Source organism: Anser cygnoides, chromosome 14 (assembly GCF_040182565.1).
Source record: "Anser cygnoides isolate HZ-2024a breed goose chromosome 14, Taihu_goose_T2T_genome, whole genome shotgun sequence".
Classification (NCBI taxonomy): domain Eukaryota; kingdom Metazoa; phylum Chordata; class Aves; order Anseriformes; family Anatidae; genus Anser; species Anser cygnoides.
Window position 1 is genome coordinate 19,356,482 of NC_089886.1, and position 17,898 is coordinate 19,374,379.

The window sequence follows — 17,898 nt, forward strand, 5'->3', positions numbered from 1 at the left end:
TTTATAGGATAGAGGTTAAATATTAAAGAACATTGTGAATCTAATCATGAGGATCAATTTTTCCTCCATTTGCTTCCCCTTGGATTTGGCATGCAATATGACTGCATATTCAATGATTATTTCCTATGGCACAAGCTGATTTTTTTTTTTTCTAAAATGAGTTTGAAACAAGTTTGTCAATGAGCTTGGCCTGAACCTAAAATGAAAATGAGTCTACTCTAGTGGAGGCAACAGAAATTCAGAACTACCGTGTTTCTTCCATGCGCACAGAAGTGAGAGGAAATTCTGTAGCCTGTTAAATTAGTCAAATTCTCCCAACACAAAACAGACCCACCCAGCACACTCAGGGCAGCTTTCTCTGAATCTCGCCTTTGGCAAAGCTCACCATTTATTTTCCCCAACTCCCAATTGTTTTCAGTAATTGCTTCAGTTACCTCATTTTTTACCCTGTTGAGTTCTGGTTGTCTGAGGCGTACTCGATCTGCAAACTGTGAATGAGCCCGTTGATTCGAAGAGGATCACATTTTTAGCACACAAGTTAAAGGAGAATCCTTTATTTTTTCTTGGAAAGTTTAGCATCCTGTGTTATCTTCCAAAGCCTTCGAGGCACACCAGAAGCTCACTCTTTCGCTCTCTCCATGTTTCTTTGTAACTGGATCTTTATGGCTTCCCTGCCTGGGCTAATGAAAGAGATGTGCTGTTCTAGGTGCGCAGTTGTTTGGGGATCAGAAAAAAGCAGGAATGGTAGCATTAGTTACAAATGAAATGGAACTGGTCCTTTATCTTGCACAGCATTTTCTGTGCCCACTAAACCACTGTCTGTGCCCAGCCCCCCCAACAGCTGCAGTTTTCCATGCCATTTTGGGGTATAACTTTAATTACTCCACGCAGGCCAAAACACTATGTCCAGGCAACTCCTCATTGTTGTACTCGTTCTCCTGTTGGCATTAGTTGTGGTGGATGCACCAAAGAAATAGACAGAAATATCATTCTGACTTAAACTGGTTATTTTACATGAAACAAGTTTGTTCACATCTCTTAGGTGACCCAACCAGAGACAGCCAGAGAGAGCAGGCAGTAATGGGTTTGCGTCTGCAAAATACTAGCACGTTTCAGGCCTCAGTGGAACAGGAAAAAAAAAATCTAAGGAAGCTGCTCCATGGACAAATAAGCAAACCCAAAATTTCCTAGCAGCAGTCTTAAAAGGATATTCCAGTAACTCCAACACATTTTTGAAAAGGCACCACCACCCAGCCACTCACTGCAGTGGGATCTAAGCGCAGCCCTTGGCCTGTTGCCCTGTCTTCCACACGTCTCTTAAGAGTGGGACTTTTTTCTAGCTGCTTTTCCTTCCTTATCACATTTGCACACGCATTTGTTCCAGGCTTTTAATGTAAAGCAAACAACTACAACTTTGGCTCCAACAACACCTCCCTCGCAGTTTTATCCCAGTGTGGTGGTTTTACCGTGCTAGGCAGCTGAACTCCACCACAACCGCTCTCACTCCCCCTCCTTAGAAGAGGAGGGGAAGACGTAAAGGAAAGAACAACTCATGGGTTGAGATAAGGATAATTTAAAGGGGAAGAAATAATTATTTAGGAAAGATTATTATTAATTAAACAATTTAACTATAGGGGAAAAGGGAAAGGGGAAAAGGGAGGGAGGGAAAAAAAAAAAGCAAAGGCTGTATGGAAGTGCAGAGGAAAGAAATTGCTCTCTACTTCCCACAAATGAGCGATGCTTGACCACGTCTTTGAAGCAGGGCCTCAACGCACATAGCCGGTGTTTGGGAGGAGGACAGACGTTTTCACAACGCGAGCCCGCCCCTCCCCTCTGCTTCCTTTTTCCAGTGTGACATCCTATGGTATGGAATAGCCCTTTGGTTGGTTTAGGTCAGCTGCCCCGCTGATGTTCCTTTCTCACTTTTTTGCCCACCCCCTAGGAGGGTTAGAGAGAGTCCTGATGCTGTGCCAGCCCTGCTCAGCAGCAGACACAACGCCAGTGTGATACCACTGCTGTTCTAGCTCCACGTGCGGAGCACAGCACTGTATGGGCTGCTGCAGGGAAAGTTAACATCCCAGCCAGACCCAGTACACCCAGGGCTGCTTTTCATCCAAAAGCTGCTACAGAACATGCTAACACCATAACGCACACCTGCTGTAACACACACCCTGGCTCCCTCCGGCTCAGGCTGCCGCACACCCATACACTTTGAGGCATTTCCCAGCCCAAGCACTTGTCCTGGTTCTGCACACCCTGGGTGGGAAAGGGAAGGGAGGGGACGGTGGGTCGGCTGCCTGCTGGTTTGGCTCGGCTGCCCCTCCTTGCTGGAAGAGAGCAGCACGCTGGGCGTCTGCAGAAGCAAAAGCCCCTGGCCGCAGCTTTCAAGGTCAGAGCCAGCACAGCCCCACGGCACGTGCCACTGATACACCGGTGTTTTCTCAATATTTTAGGAAGTGGGGGAAGTCCATTTTTAGCAAATTAATTATTGTCTGAGAACAAAAAGGGCAGCTCTAATGCAAAATTCCCCACTTGGAAAGCACCAGAGGGAGAGGGGATTTGTCTGTAGCTATTACTCTCTGTGCAGCCTGTCACTGCTCACATGCCATGTAAGACATTTTTCCCGTCTCTGGGGGATGCAGCTTTGCCCTGAAGGCAGAGGCACTGTGCTGTGGCACGGGTGGCACTGGCTTTCCTGGCCTGAGCAATGCTGCCCTCATCCCCCGGTGCTGGGATCGCTGTTGGTGATGCTCAGCCCCCAGCAGTGGGGCTGGAGATGTGGCTAACCCCAGGTCCAGCCCCCAAGGGCCTTTAGGACCCTACACCTTTATGGAGAATCTGCAAGGTTTCTGGACCAACTCTGGCTTTTGGGCATTGTTTCTTGCTGATGTCTGTACCCGGCTGGCAGTTTAAGGAGCTCATTTTGCTTTTTGCCCACTTTACTACGTAAGTCATCTGCTATCCACCTCTTCTCTGGGCTGCTTTCAGGCGGTCACTGGCTCTGTTTAACCTGCTCCTGGAGAAACCAAAGTCACTGCATTTCCCTGTCACTCAATGTTCTGCCTATGAGATTTGTCTCCTAGAGACCTCTATAATTTTCCATGCTTTTTGTTTTTCTTTTTTAAGCCTTCCTGGGAAACACAAGACATTTTCAGAAGAGTCTTTTCTTGTCTAAATAAGTGATCAGATGATACCTCAAATTCAGCGAGTCAAAGAGACTGTGAAATTTCACTTTGAACTAGAAGATGCATGAGACAAAAGAAACAGAAATTAAAAAAAAAAAAAAAAAAGCACATCTGCAGTGTGCTGGCAGCGGCTCACTGGTGTTTGGGCTGGTTCCCGCTTCCCTCTTCCCAAAATAAGTTCTATTTATTTTTATCTTAATGGGTTAGGGCTGCAGTTCCTAAGCAAAGCTAATGGTCTCAAGGGTATCCTTGAAATTTAAACAGAGATTTGACTCTTTTTATGGGGGCTTTTGGAGAGGGACAATCACTCTCTGAAGACTGCTCAGAGACTTCCAAGCTCCTTTCAGGCAGGGCAATAAAAATTACCCAAATCACTATTCCATGCTAAGCCAGCAGACCTGTTGGGTAGAAAATACTTTTCCCTCCCCTTAGTATCTTCCAAACAGTGATGAAAAAAAAAATCAAAGGACCGACACATCTTTGAAGAGAGGCACACTTGCATTGCCGTTTCCCATCTTCGCCTTGAAGGCTGAATTTCAGGCTGTCTCCAGCCTCCGTGTTAACTGCAGCTATTTTTGCCTTTGCTGACTCATTTTATTTGGTTCCGAAGTCACTGGTGCAAGGTCAGTATCTGTAGGAGTCCAATGCAGCAGCACTCCCCAAACCAGCATGGGAAAAGCCTTTTTTGCTGAGACACAGTCCTGGCCTCTATCTCAGAAGAGAACCAGCAGTCACTCACGTTTAGGCGCTTACATTTCCCACCCCATATATGTCCACAGGAGATGGCGGAGCTTAAAACTGCAGTTCTTGTTCCGCAGGGGCTGGGCAGCCCCGGCCCCACGCACATCCCGCACCAGGGATGTGCAGAGGCAGGCAGCGAGCCCCGTTCCCTGTGCTAGACACCCCCACCTGCCAGTCCCTGCAGGGAGCCCATCGTTAAGAAGCAGCAGAGACATGACACCATCTCTTGTAACGCTTCCCTGCAGTGTCCAGCTAACCAAAGAAGAGCCAAGGCCCACGTGCCGGGGCTGCTGTGTTTCCCTGCGGACGGGCAGTGCAGTTATTCCTTGAAGCGCTGCCGAGCACGTTCGCCAGCAGAGCCGCCTGAGGCCCGGGCTCGGTGTCGGCGGGCGCAGCATCCCCACGCAGCGTCCCCACGCCACCGAAGCAGGTCAGGCCCTCGCTGCCTCAAACCCCCAGCAGCTGCAGCTGCCTCAGTCCTGCCTCGCGTTTCCCAGCAGAGCTGCTGGGTTTCTCCACCTCAGTTCGTTCCTGGTGCTGGCTGTGCTGACGGCTCCTCTGCACGTGGCTGCTCCTGCACCAGGGACTTCCCAGCGCAAAGCCACTCAGGGTGGGAAAAGCTGGTCCTGTGTGTGGGGGAGAGGGCCCCATCAAGGACAATATATTTATAATATATTTATAATATTTGAATGATGCTGTGCAACACTGCTGTGCTGTGTGTTGGTGCCTGAGCTGCCAGCACATCACGGCAGCAGCCCTGGGCTCCGTCAGTGAGACATCCCCGCCCCTCCAGGGCAGCTTCACTGACTGCAGCTCACCAAGCGAAGTGCAGACACACTTCATTTTTATGTTATGTCTCTAATGCAGATAAATGCAGCTAAAACCTTTCTAACCGTGTTCTGAGAGCAAGTTCAGGGCAAAGCTTTAAAAAAAAAAAAAAAAAAGAGCTCTGCTAAGGATGAATTCTGGCATAAGAAGGAGCGAAGCTTGTGGAGTACTTCAGAGGACTTGCACTGAGCAGAAGACATTTGCTGGCTGACCTTGCAGCCCAGCCACCAGCACACGCCTGTCCCAGGCACTGGGCAGGGCAGGAGCCTGCAGCCAGAAGCACCGGTGGGACAGGACGGCCCCAGGACACCGCTGCCCTCCTGGCACCACTCGCTGGGCACCCCACGGTGGCCCAGCGCCCATTTCAGGCACCACTTCCAGCGTTACTGCCTATCTTCAACAACTGGTAGGGCTTCACAATTACTCTGCAAGCTTAAAACAAAGCCCTCACCCTTTCCAAAGGCAGGAACGGTCCTGCCCCGACATCTTGGTGTCGAGGTCTCCACGTCTTGTCTCCCACATCCACCTGGGGCACTTGTGAAGCATCTGCTGTCTTCTCTCAAAACTCACATTTACAAAGCTGCTGCTTCATGGTGATGTCTTTTACTTCAAGCCTGGAGTGATCTGCCCTTACTGATTTGTCTAAATTACTTTAGACACAACAAGTGAGCTTCCACCCTCAGGATAAGATCTGCTTCCCTTGCTAGTGCTCTAGGACCAAGCTTCTACGTTATTCCCTGGTTCAGTCCCTGTACCCTTACAAATTCTGCCTGTACGGGCAGTGGCTATGGCAGAGGCAGAACCTCCCAGAAACGGCCCAGGCAAACTCCTGAGCCTTCCTCCCAGACTGCACAGGAGAGAGGAGAGAGGCTCCCCAGGCACCGAGAGCTTTCCAGCCATGTGTGCGTAAAGCTTTCTGCCCACACCACGTGACAGAGGAAGAGGCTCGGACCCATTACACAATAATAAAACTATGCCTTTGGCAAAGTGGAGCCAAAGCCTAGAGCTGCTGCAGGAAGCTAGTGATACATGCAAAACGGGGTAAAACATTAATAAAGACAAAAGAGCCAAGAAGTGAGGACTGCAGAGCACCCTCAGAAGGACGCTGTCGTGGCAGGACGGGCTCTGTGCTCTGCTGTGTGACAGCGATCTGCAGCAAAACAGCAGCAAAACCGTGCGGGCTTCCAGCGCCTGTCGAGATCTCGCTGAAGAGATCAGCCTGGGTGAGTAAGTTCACTTTTCCTTTTTTTCTTTTCCCTCCTCCTCTTAACCTTAACTTGGGAAACTTACCAAATAAGGTCTAACTGATGAAGCACTCAGGTTTCCAGTGCCTGCACAGGAATCCATAAAGACAGCAGCGGCAAGTTAAAAGAAACCATCTGGGAAGGAAACATTCCTCGGGTTTCCAGCAGGAGCACCCACCTCGCCCAGCCGAAACCACAGCCTCCCCCTTCGCTGCGGTACCAGGCAGCAGCTGCTGTGCCACGGGTCTGTCCTGGGGCTGGGGAAGGCTTGGCACAGGCACTGCAGCTGCTTGCAGCGGAGGAGGTGATGCTATTTTGGGTGCAGGAGATTCATTACTTCCCTTTATCTCCTTTGACATTACTTTGTGGAAAAAATCAAATTTGTATCTGCTATAGCTACTTCATCAGCTTGTATCAGAAATTAAATGCATGTATTCCAGCTTTTGCTCCCCATGCAGAGGTGCATGGAACTGCACAAGGTGGCTTCCCTGGCCAAAATCCACCGTCTGGCCACCACGCCTGGCAAACCCTTGGGGCTTTACCTCCGGTGTGCTTTCAGCCCAGCCGCCCCACAAGCACCAGGAGCTACAGCTGCTCCTTTGCACCTGGGGCTCACTCCTATGGGCAAAATTGTTTCTTGCAGATGCCCTTTTTAAATGCACATACATCTCCAGAAATAGCTCAGGCAATAGAAGTGGTTGCACGGGGGCTTCCAGCAGGCACTCAGGGCAGGGATGCTGCAGCAGCCAAAGGGGGACACGGCGAGAGATGTGTCCCCCCCAGCTCCTTTCTGTGAGCCACCTCCAGCTGCTGCAAGCCAGCAATCAGGAGCAGGGTCTGCAAGGAGCCCTGTGGGGACAGAGCTCCTGGGGAGGGGGCTCCCACGTGACAGAGATGCTCTGGGGACAAGCAGCATGCACAGAAAAGCCATTAGACAGCAGTCCCCTCGCAGAAATGCTCCACGGGCCACAGAAGCCTGACACATTTTCTGTAGAGCCATGCTTTAAGACTCACGAGTGAACACTTTCTAAAGCCATCTCCTTCCCAGTTTGCTTCTTCACAAACATCCCCCAAAATTATCCCGTGGGGTTCCACAGCACTATTTTAGGGACTGCACTGGCCCCAGGGGATGCCCTGGGTGCCACAGCAACAATTTCTGTGGATTCAGCTGAAGGACACAGGGAATCCTTGTATCTAAATCCCAGTTGATGGACACCTGTCACTCCCCCTGCCTGTGCTGCATCCTTCCAGCTCAGGCTTCCTGCATTCACAGTACATTTTGGAGCCTCTCTCAGAGCCCAGAGGCTGGAAGACAAACGACCCAGCTGGGATAAGGACCTGGGGCCTCAGCCTGGAGCCTGCCCAGCACCTGGGAGCCCAGAGGGTCTTTCCTCCAAGAGCTCTACCTCTGAACAACTCAGCTCCACCATCTCCACCACATCCACCCCTGACTTGTCTCCAACCCAAGCAGTGCTCCACCACCAGCTCTCATAGCCTCCAGGGCATGGTGGGGGGTTGTGACCCACACACCATGTATTTGTCATGGCCATTAAGTCTCCAAGACCCTATTACAAAAGGCATTAATTAAAATGTTACTATAACAGCAAGATCTCAGCTGAAACTGTGCTGCTTGGTCTTCAGTGCCAGATCTACTGCTTGTGCCGAGGAGAGGAAAGATGCTGATCTGTTTCCAATTTGCTTCTTGGAGCTCATCATATGTTCTGCATTGAAGAGCAATTTTCCTTTTAAGGTGGAACAGCATGGGGTTTGTTTTCTTTCAAAGAGATTTCTTTAAAAGATTATTTATAGATTCTCTTGTGAATGTGACCATGCTCCCACCCCACACACACTGCTGTGGTGTGGGATGAAGAGGTCTTGCAGAGCCAAAAATTACCATTGACTCGGGAGCTGCACCAGAGCACTGCTCCAGGTAGCCAAATATTCCCCGTCCGCTCGAGTATTGTTTCTACAAACCTCTTAGCCTCGGGGTATTTTGTGTTTTATCCCATTGGGTTAACTACTGGGGTTATTTGAGGGTAAACAGAAGTACTTGCGCTAAGAAAGGTTAAGAGAAGGTGCCCTGCCCTCTGCCTTGTGCTCACTCGTACTCATTTCTCCTCTACATGAAGCAGTCCCACCTTTTTTTTTTCCCACCCCCTTGGTTATGCCCCACAACAAAATATCTCCTTGCCACAACTAGTGTCATCCATCTCCAAACGCCTCTCCCTTCTCTTCTGCCCCATTTGAGGTGGTTACTGGGAAGTGGGGATGGAGCTTCCCTTAGGATCTCCCTGCTCCGCAGGCATTTTAGCACTTTGTTCCCCTTTCTGTGAGCAAGAAGTCTTTATATAGCTGTCCACATCAATACCGGTTTGTGGTTTGGGTCTCACAAGGCCATTAAACCAACACTTTTCACCAGCAAATAAACTTGCGTATAAGAAAAGCGGAAGAGACCAGAAGAACAGACCGGCTCAGCAGGCAGCCCCAGCCCGGAGATCTGTTCTGCATTTCCCACTCCTCCGCAGGGTCCTAATTCCACGGATCGCAGGACGGGGGGCTCCCACTCAGCGTTAACGTGTCGCATATTGCTGGCTGGATTTGGAGCATGTAATGTGCATTTCCACCCCCTTCAGGAGCCGATAGCAAGGGAGAGCACTAAGGCAACGTGCAATGCGTACGGTGCTTTGAACACCTCCTTCCCAGTGCCGGAGTTAAGCAGAACACGCTGGAGAGAAGCCAAAGCCCGCCACTGTTTGCCTTGACACCAAGCAGGACCCTGCCCGACCAAACGGCCCATGAGAGGTTTGGGATGTCACAACTCCTCCATCTGTCACTTTTATGTTTAGCTGTAAATTTACTCCAGCACCAGAGTACGAAGAAATATATGAAAGGCAGTTTTCTTGCTTTATAAGCCTTGCTTCTGTGTTTAGCTCGTTTAGGACTTGAGGATGTGATAAGAATGCCCACACAAGTGGATGGCTTTCAGAGCCTCCTACAGTACAGGGTGGCTGCAGTAAGGGACAGACTGCATCTCACAGGAGTCTTTGCCATCGTATAAGCATGTGTACCTCTTAGCCTGGGGGACAGGAGTTGTACCAAAGTGACAGGTGGCTAACACCTTTAAAACATTCCTCTGGCTTCACCTTGACTGATCACAGAGCTACCGAGCAAACAATGAACTGGCCAGAGTTGTAAGGGGCAGCTTTAGGCTCTGGGCTTCATTTCAAGGGTTACTCCAACTATGGAAGCGCAAAGAAAGAGCTTGGGTCAGGGGAAGCCTTTCACCCGCCACCAGCTCGTTTCTACACCCAGGCCACTGGAAAACAGCCCAACCCCATCAGCCTCTGCCGCAGCCCGCGGTCAGCGCCCACAGCTCATGGCTGTCACTTCCCCTGCTGGCAAAGGGAGGGGGAAAACCCCCAGCTGGGGCACCCCCAGGTGCACGGCATCCTTCAGAACTGGGAAGGGAACAGCACGAGCACTGCACCCACGGGTAGCCAGAAACTGATGACACAGGGGAAATCCTCTTCTTAACTACAGCTGTAACCATGTGCAGAACCAACACAAATTCTAGTTTAAACTCTTCTAGCGTTTGGTCTCAGGTAGGCTGTGCACGAAGATGAGCTCGTGTCAATCAGCCTGATTTTGAGAATCTTCTCTCAGCTGGCAGTGCACCTGAGTGCTGCTTCAAGATGCAGAGGGCTTGCTCTGTGCACAGCTCCTTGCAAACAGCTCCACACACAGACGTCCAGAGGGAGATTATACTGCAGGATAACTGCTCTGCATCACCGGGAGTTCCATGGGAATAGCTGTGTTCAGAAATCAGTTCCTGTCAGAACACCCTCCTCCCGTCCGCGAGTGGAGTCAGACAAGCTCAGGGGGCCCAGCACCCTCCTGTGAATGAAGGCAGAGCCCAGGATGCTCCAGAAAATCCCCCCTTGCTATATTCTATGCTTAAAACAATGGCTTATTTTTCAGAGAAGGGAAGGGCAAAGAGGAGGGGAATGGTAAAGGAGGAGAGCAGTGAAGGGGTTGGGGAGGTTGTGTGAGAGGCCAGAGACATCATTTCTGACTCTGACCTTGTCCCAGTCCTTCCTTGCGCATAGATAAACAGTCACAGACAGACTTCAGAGAGGAGCTGGAGCTGCCAGGTACATTAGCATGAGAAAGGTGGGAGAGCAGGAAAAAGGATGGGTGGTCATGGATAGGAGTTTAGAGAAGAGCAAGTTTGAAAAGAAAATATTGCTCAGACCTGGAAAATTCCCTGAGCAAAAGCCTTGAATTTGCATCCCTCCAAAACAAACAGCTTCCTTGCCCTGCCAAAAAACATTCCATTTTTATGAGCCTCCACAACACGCAGGCCTGGCAGAGGGGACACTGCCGTGCCCTCACCCACTGCTCCCCGCACATCTCCGCCCCCATCTCATTTCTACAGGCTGCGCCATGATCTCTGCTGTCCTCCTCCTCTGGACCGTGCCCTGCGTGGCAAACCACATCCTCGGGGGCTTTGCCAAGGCAGCGCTGCAGGAGGGTCCCCAGCTGGCGTGCAGCCTGCCAGGCCCCCCCGGGCCCCCCGGTCCTCCCGGTGCTCCCGGTGCTCCAGGGACGGTCGGCAGGATGGGTTTCCCGGGGAAAGATGGCAAGGATGGCAAGGACGGGGACAAAGGCGAGCACGGTGATGAAGGTAAGAGGGAAGAAATTCTTTGGGAAATAAGAATAAAATACAAAAGCATCATCCCAAACACCATGACAAAACCTTCCAAAATATATATTTTTGCTGATAGAGTCTTAATGCTGCATGTAATTCTTATCATCTTCATTTTAATATTGCACGTTTTCCCCCAGAGGGAGATTTTCCCTGTTTTGACACATGCGCCCTAGCCAAGAGACACAGGGCTGGTCTTGGATTGCTGCTTTCAAGGGAAACAAATTCAGAAGCAAAAATTTAGTACTGGCTCCCTAGAGCGCTCTAACAGGGTAGCAGACACTGCTCTGACCTTGCTCCACCTAAATCAAAGCAAATGTCAACCCTAGTTTAATCCTGAGGTGGGATTCCCATTTAGCTCAGACCTTAATGTGAGCATCAGGACCCGCAGGAGTCAGAACCCGCTGATCTCCCGCTGCCACCCCAGAGCGCCCTCCTGGCTCAGCAGAACACCACCATACCAATGCTGCATCTTCTCTCACCCCCAAAACAGACTCTGGAGAACAAGTTTCCAGCCGCAGCTGCATTTGAATCTTGTCGCTACAGCAGATCAAGAGACACAAAATAAATCCCCCTGAAATTTTCTTGTATCAGATACTACCACGCTCAGGGCTCACCAGCAGTTTCAGCACCACTGTGACAGAGCCCAGCTTGCTCCCCATCTCAAGGCAGTCCCTGCACCAGGTGTCTTCTGGTTCACAACTGGCCCAGATCCCAGCTAAACTGGGCATTTTTCTACACCTAGAATCCATTTTTTTACAACACAGTTTCATGTTAAATGTAAAAAAAAATAGGCAGAAGATTAAATGTACCCATCTGCTCAAAGCTAGTTTCCAAAAGCTTCACAAACCCATCCAGCTCCTTCAAAACCCAAAGATTTAAAGCTTTCTCCCGGCTAGCTTTATAATTTATTACTCCTTTTTCTCAAGTGAGTCAGATAACTGAACCAGCCTTTCGGTCCTTAAAGAGGACAGGCTTTCCTGCTCCCGAGTCCTGTTATCATGCCAGCTACTTAATGTGGTTAATCAGTCCTGACACGTCCCGCCCCAGGTGGTATTTCATCGGGATTCTCACTAGCAAGGTTTTCCTCCCAAATGAAAACATACTGCTAAATTGATATAATCCCTTTCCACTCGCCATATTTAACTAAAAAGTTTATAAGGTTATTTGTCTTCCAGGTCCACAGGGCAGAACAGGAAACCCAGGCAAGCCAGGACCAAAGGGGAAAGCGGGAGCTATCGGCAAGGCAGGCCCACGAGGACCAAAGGGTTTAAAGGGCAATCCTGGAAAAAATGGAGCACCGGGAAAGAAAGGACCCAAAGGGAACAAGGGTGAGACTGGCATGCCAGGACCCTGCACCTGTAATGCCAACAAAGCCAAATCTGCCTTTTCTGTGGCTGTCTCCAAAAGCTACCCAAGGGAAAGGCTGCCCATCAAATTTGACAGGATCCTTATGAACGAAGGAGGACATTACAACGCTTCCAGTGGGAAATTTATATGCAGCATCCCAGGTATTTACTACTTCACTTATGATATCACCTTGGCCAACAAACATTTGGCCATTGGCTTGGTCCACAACGGGCAGTACCGGATCAAGACCTTCGACGCCAACACTGGGAACCACGACGTTGCCTCTGGATCAACCATCCTTTCTCTGAAGCGGGAGGATGAAGTATGGCTGCAGATCTTTTACTCTGAACAAAACGGGCTCTTTTATGACCCCTACTGGACAGACAGCTTATTCACTGGCTTCCTGATCTATCCTGATCAAGATTATCTCAATGAAATATAGAGCGAGAAACAAATCCATCGGGAAAAAAATAGGAAATGGATGCAACCTCAGTCCCGCAAAGTGTAGCCTGTACATGGACATGTGTGGTGTTATATCATTCCACATTTTTCGCGCTAACAGCCTGTATTGGCTCCTTAGATATTTACTTGATGTCACCAACTAGTCCACAGGGTGTGCCAGGATTAGTAGGAACAACCTTTAAGTAACCTCATGAGTCTCTAAACCTTGAAGCTACCCGTTATGTTTTCCCACCACCATCCAAACGTGCCAAGGACATGTAACTCAAGTACTGGTGCAGAACTTTTTCATTATTGTATTATTATAAAGCGTGGAGATCAAAAATCATTTCCTGAAAGCTGAGCTCCTAAGTGCCATTGATGTTGGAGATTGTATCAGTGCCTCTCTGCCCCCCACCCCCAATAATCATAATCATAATAATAATAATAACAACAATAAGCCTTGTTACACTTTACCAGCTTCCTAAAAGTCAGGAAGTTATCAGCTACTGTTACAAAAGTGCCAGTAACTCTCAGCCTCATCAGAACTAATAAGCAAAGGCATCCAGTCTAAACAGGACGTGCCACAAAGGAGAGAGCTCATTTAAGGCTGAAGGTAAAACTCCTGGTAAGATACATCTTGTTGCATCGAGCACTGCTGGCATTTCTCAGATTTCAGCTGCTCGTAGTGGTGCTGGGGTCCTGCGCTGGCTTTCAGGCGAGCACTGATAAGATATGACCAGAGACAGACTTTGGCTGTGCAAGCCAAATACTTGCCAGCCTCCTTCCCTTGGCAGAGAGGGAACTTCGCAGATAGGACTGAATTTTCTGAGACAGCATGAACCTTCACTACAGAAACAGCTTGAGTAATACACCCATTTCTTGATTCCTGCCAGTTTTTCCTTCATCCCTGGCAGCTTCTGCTGGAAGGAGATACTTGTGGTGCTGCTGAGATCTTCCTCAAGGGCTTAAGGCTACACACAGACTCTGGTCTTACCGATATGCTTTGTTTTTTTGGTTTTGTATGTCAATATTACAGATACTCTAAAATCAATGTCTTGGTGCTAAATGGTATTTAAAAAATAAGAGGCAGAAAAGTCAAAAGCTGAGCTTTTTGCTTTTGCTATGTTGACCTTTGCTTTCCTTTCCAACCCAAACATCAGCTAATACAGGGATGTGCTCCAAAAGGATTTGCTATTACCATAGCAAGAAGAGTTCTCCTGCTATCAAGCTGCCCATTCGGCTGCCTTGCCCCAGGATGTCAAATCCACCCTGTAACAGAGGGCTATCTCAGCAGCCAGATGGAAGGAGTCACTTCCTCACTATCAGATGCATCTTCTTGGTTTCCACATTCATATTTCTTGGCTCCTTTATCACTTCGCTAAACTTCATACGAATTTCCAGCTCCTCTAATCTTCATATTCAGGCACTGAAGGGGTAGTCCATAAGAAAAAATTAAGATTTTTTTTTTTTAAATCTTACTTTTACAAATTAAAATAGTTGCATGATTTTCGTGAACTACAGTAATTGTGTTACATCTTATGAAAATAATTTCAAATACATTTTATAAAAATAAAGCTGAACAAAAATACTGGAATACCCTTGATACTAATAAAGCAGTGTTCTAGAAGTTATTTCAGAACTGCTACACATTCCATAGACACTTTTAGTTTTAGAGATGGATTTCATAGGGCCAGGTGCCAAGAGAATATCTCTCCCCTCCAAAGCCAATAAGCCAAGGACCCCACTTTTCTGCTCTCTATCCAAGACTATCTGCAAGGTGGAAGAATAGGATCTGTCCATTCCCCTGAAGCTGCTCACCTCGCTGGCAGGTGTCCCTTCCCTGGCAGTGGCTGCTCAGATAACATTTCACTTTATAGACTGTCATTTAGGATGTCCTGGGGTGCATTTTGCAGGCAGCTTCCTGAAGGCAGCAGCAGTTCAAGCACTGCCTTTCTCTCCCAGCGCCCAGCCCTGCACTCCCACCCTCACAGCCCAGGAGCCCAGCTGGGGCCAGGACAGATTTTGGGCAGAGCCAACGTGCCCGCAAGTCTCTGCCCTGACACAGCTCCCCAGCACCATGTTAAAGGCAGCCTGAGGGAGGTGGCGGGACTGCTGCCAAGAGAGTGCTCCCCTCCGCAGTCCTGTCCCCACTCAATTCAATATGTCACCTATTCCCAAAAGGATTTTGTTTTTCTGATGTATAGGCAGGTTAGTTTTTCACCGGGTTTGAGGTGACTCCACTTGGTGCAATGCAGGTGCCAGAGCTGGGAGGGGATGGGAGAGCATTGTGGGGACCTAGACTGAGAAGAGGAACATGGAAGGAAAGCAGCAGTCAGGAGTTAGCTCAGCTGAACCATCAACCATCCTATATGGCTAAACTCCCAGTTGTCCTCTGTTATCTCAGAAGGCCCCAGCAGGGAGCATTTCCCCTTATCAGTCCTCTGAGGGCTTACCCTAGCTGGCTTCCCCTGATGAGAAGCAATGGGAGTTATTAACTGGCAAAGCATCTTTTTTGTCTAGTGAAAAAGAAAATTTGCAAATGAGTCTCTATGTCTGGAAGATTAAAATGCAAACGACAGAGAAACCCCCTGACCCCCCGCTAAGTGCTCAGTAAAATACAGCTTGCTTTCAGTCTGGGGCTGAGGTCCTCCCTGCCGACCAGGAACACTGGCTCCACCATGCTCACACTGACCCTTGGGAACTGCCCCTGCCACCACACCAGGTCACAGCGTGGCTTCTGTGCTGCAGGGCTTAGCCCCAGCCCTTGCAGATCTGCTGCCATCAAGGACTCACGAGGGAAAACTCAGCCCTTTCAGATACTGCAGGCAAAAGGGAGAGGAACAGCTTCCTCTGTATTAATTTTTCTCTGATTATTTAACCTCCCATTGGGCTGCAGTCAGTTATAGATACCATGCATCAATTATTTCTGTGAAAGAAGCATGAGTGTTTGAAGTGATACACTCTTGCGCAGGTTTCTGTGAAAGAGATTAATTTCCTCTTAGCATGCCTTAAAAGCAAACAAAGCAACTTGCATGCTGAACAAAATGTCTCCACTCAGCCCAATCCTGCACTAGAATCATTCTAAGCAGCTGCAGGCTTCCCTCCTCCTGTTTCCCCAGGAGAAGAGGGAGGGAAGAGCAGCTGGCGAGGCAGCAAGTGACTGGGTCATCACAAGGCCGACCACTGGAACACTGAATGTGGGGCTTTTTCCCCCCCTCTCCTAAAGTGACTGGCTCAGGCTTCAGAGATTTTCAGAAATAACACATTCTGGCTTGCTTCGGCATCTTCAGGCTGCATTTCGGTTTGTGCTTCCATTTTCCTCCAGCCAGGCAGCTTTATTTATTTATTTTTAAGACTGGGATTAACAAAATTTTATTCCAGGAATAAAATATTCCAGGAGTTTCTGGAAAAAAACACCACATAAAGAGCTCTGGCTTTCACAGCCAAGCTCTCGCAGGAGAGAACCACTCCCACACAGGCTGCTTGCTCCAGCCCAGGCAGTTCCCAGCACCTCCATCCCAGGGGAAGCAGAGCTGGGAACATCCTGGCCAAGCAAACACATGGGCAGATACTGTCAGGAAGGAGGGAGGAAGGGAGGGAGGGAGGAACACGCTGACCAAGGCAGGATGCCATCTGCATCTACCACCCTCATGCAAGACCTCTTACACTGCAATAGCCTCCTGCACTGTGAGCACCAGCACTGCCATTTGCTGCCTTCTACTCCAAGTTTTGTCACAGGTGAGTCCCTCTGGGCATTCAGCATGCCAGGAGGAGGTGAGGAAAGGTAGCTGCAGCATCTACCTTTTGTGTTCATTCAGCAATAAAGGCTCAGCAGGTTCATCTTGTGGCTCATTAGAGACAAGCACAGACGTGGCTGTGACACACCTGCCCAGGTCCCCTCCATGGTGACAAAAAGTTTCCTGCCAGAGGAGCTCATATCTGCTACCACAGGGCTTTCCCCTTCCCATGTCCATCCCAACACCATGCAGTGGTGTACCTTGCAGGGTCAGGCTTGCTTTCAGCTCAGACAAAGCTGTTATTTTGCAGCACTCTGCACAAATATTGGAAAATTGGGAAGCACTCAGCACTGGGAGAGTTCAAGTCCCAGGATAAACCCCACTGTCTGATGCTGCTTCTGATCCCTTAACTCGGTCTCCCAGAGCCTGTTTTCCCCTTGTGGGGTTGTCTACACAACAGGATCATGAGGTTTATTAGCACATGGGTTTGCCGTGCCCATTTAGACCAGTTAACCCAACAGTGAGCATCCCCGGTGCTAAAGACAGAAAAGGCATTGTTCTTCCAGATTGTGTCAATGCTGCCTTGCTAAGTAACACCAGCCCCTGCCAAAGGAACATTTCTGCACTTGAAGTGACCCAGGTCCCTCAGCAGAAGCTGCCAAATTACATCTGGACATCACAGGCCTGTGACTGCAGGGCCCTGAGCCCCCAGCGCTCCTGCCTCAGCTGCCCCCAGGCCCTGGCCTGGCCCCCAAATGTGGCACCAGGGATTTTACTGTGGGGAAATGATAATGGTTCTCTTGTCCCATCCTATTATAACCCTGTAGTTAGCTTGAGATTCCTCATGGCATTTTTCAGCAAACCTGTGGTGCAGAGGCAGTGTCCTTGGGCGCTTGACAGGCAGGTCAGGAAGCGGAAGACTTCTGCAAGAGAGGGTAAATTCTGAGTTTCCTGTCGCCACATAAACCAGTGGCTGGGAAGAGGAATGAGGAAATCCCGGTGCTCCAGTTAGCACGTCCCAGGGGAAATCCAGGGGGCCTGGTTCTGCCTCAGTTGTTGGGCACAGCACTGAGGTACAGCAGGCCGCTGGGAAGCAGAGGGCCCACAATCCTCTACCCACGGCCGGCATCATGCCCATGAAGTCATGGATCTCAGCACCCTCAGGAGAGCTGCAAGCAAGCCACTGTCCCGCTCTGTGCCAGCAGGAAGGAAAACTCAGCAGCCATTTAAAGGCTGGTCAATAAAACTGTCTGAAAGAGCAGCAGTATTTTCCTCAAGTATCAGAATAGAACCCAAAGGGCTGTTCTTTCCTTGTCTTGTCACAGGCTCAATAGCCTGGCATGGACACACACCCGGCAGCAGCTCACTGTTTTTTTGTTTGTTTGTTTGTTTGTTTCTGTGTGTCTTTTGCTAGATGAGCCCCTCTCTGCTGAGCCCCGTGAGTGCTCATACTGGGAAGGGACAGGACAGAGTGGATTTGGGCCCCTCTCTGTAAGTCCCACCACAACAGTTTAATGCTGCTGAAAGAAGAAGCCCTGCTTATCTCACTGCTCCTGGCTGTGCCTTCTTGCTGCTTATTTAGTACTGGCTTCAGATCCTTCTCATAGAACATATAACACTAAAATTACAAAAGATTAGCCTAACAGAAAAAACAGACTTAATAAAGT

At 49.4% G+C, this 17,898-nt stretch overlaps 1 protein-coding gene across 2 annotated transcripts; it reads left to right on the forward strand.

Moving 5' to 3' along the window:
- The first annotated feature begins 5,661 nt into the window (after positions 1 to 5,661).
- C1QTNF2 (C1q and TNF related 2) lies at positions 5,662 to 14,082 on the forward strand. 2 transcript variants are annotated; one of them, XM_048064784.2, is made up of 3 exons: positions 5,662 to 5,981; positions 10,434 to 10,682; positions 11,882 to 14,082. In XM_048064784.2, exons 2-3 carry the CDS (start codon positions 10,442 to 10,444, stop codon positions 12,493 to 12,495), a joined length of 855 nt encoding a protein of 284 aa, XP_047920741.2. In that variant the 5' UTR covers positions 5,662 to 5,981; positions 10,434 to 10,441; the 3' UTR covers positions 12,496 to 14,082. The 2 variants fall into 2 exon arrangements, with proteins under 2 accessions (XP_047920741.2, XP_013034039.2); XM_013178585.3 differs by having other exon boundaries at positions 5,664 to 5,977.
- Positions 14,083 to 17,898: the final 3,816 nt, after the last annotated feature.

Coding starts and splice junctions, on each gene's coding strand:
- C1QTNF2 (XM_048064784.2), top strand. CDS start 10,442: ATGATCTCTGCTGTCCTCCTCCTCTGGACCGTGCCCTGCGTGGCAAAC. Junction 10,683..11,881: donor AGGCGAGCACGGTGATGAAG/GTAAGAGGGAAG, acceptor TTTGTCTTCCAG/GTCCACAGGGCAGAACAGGA.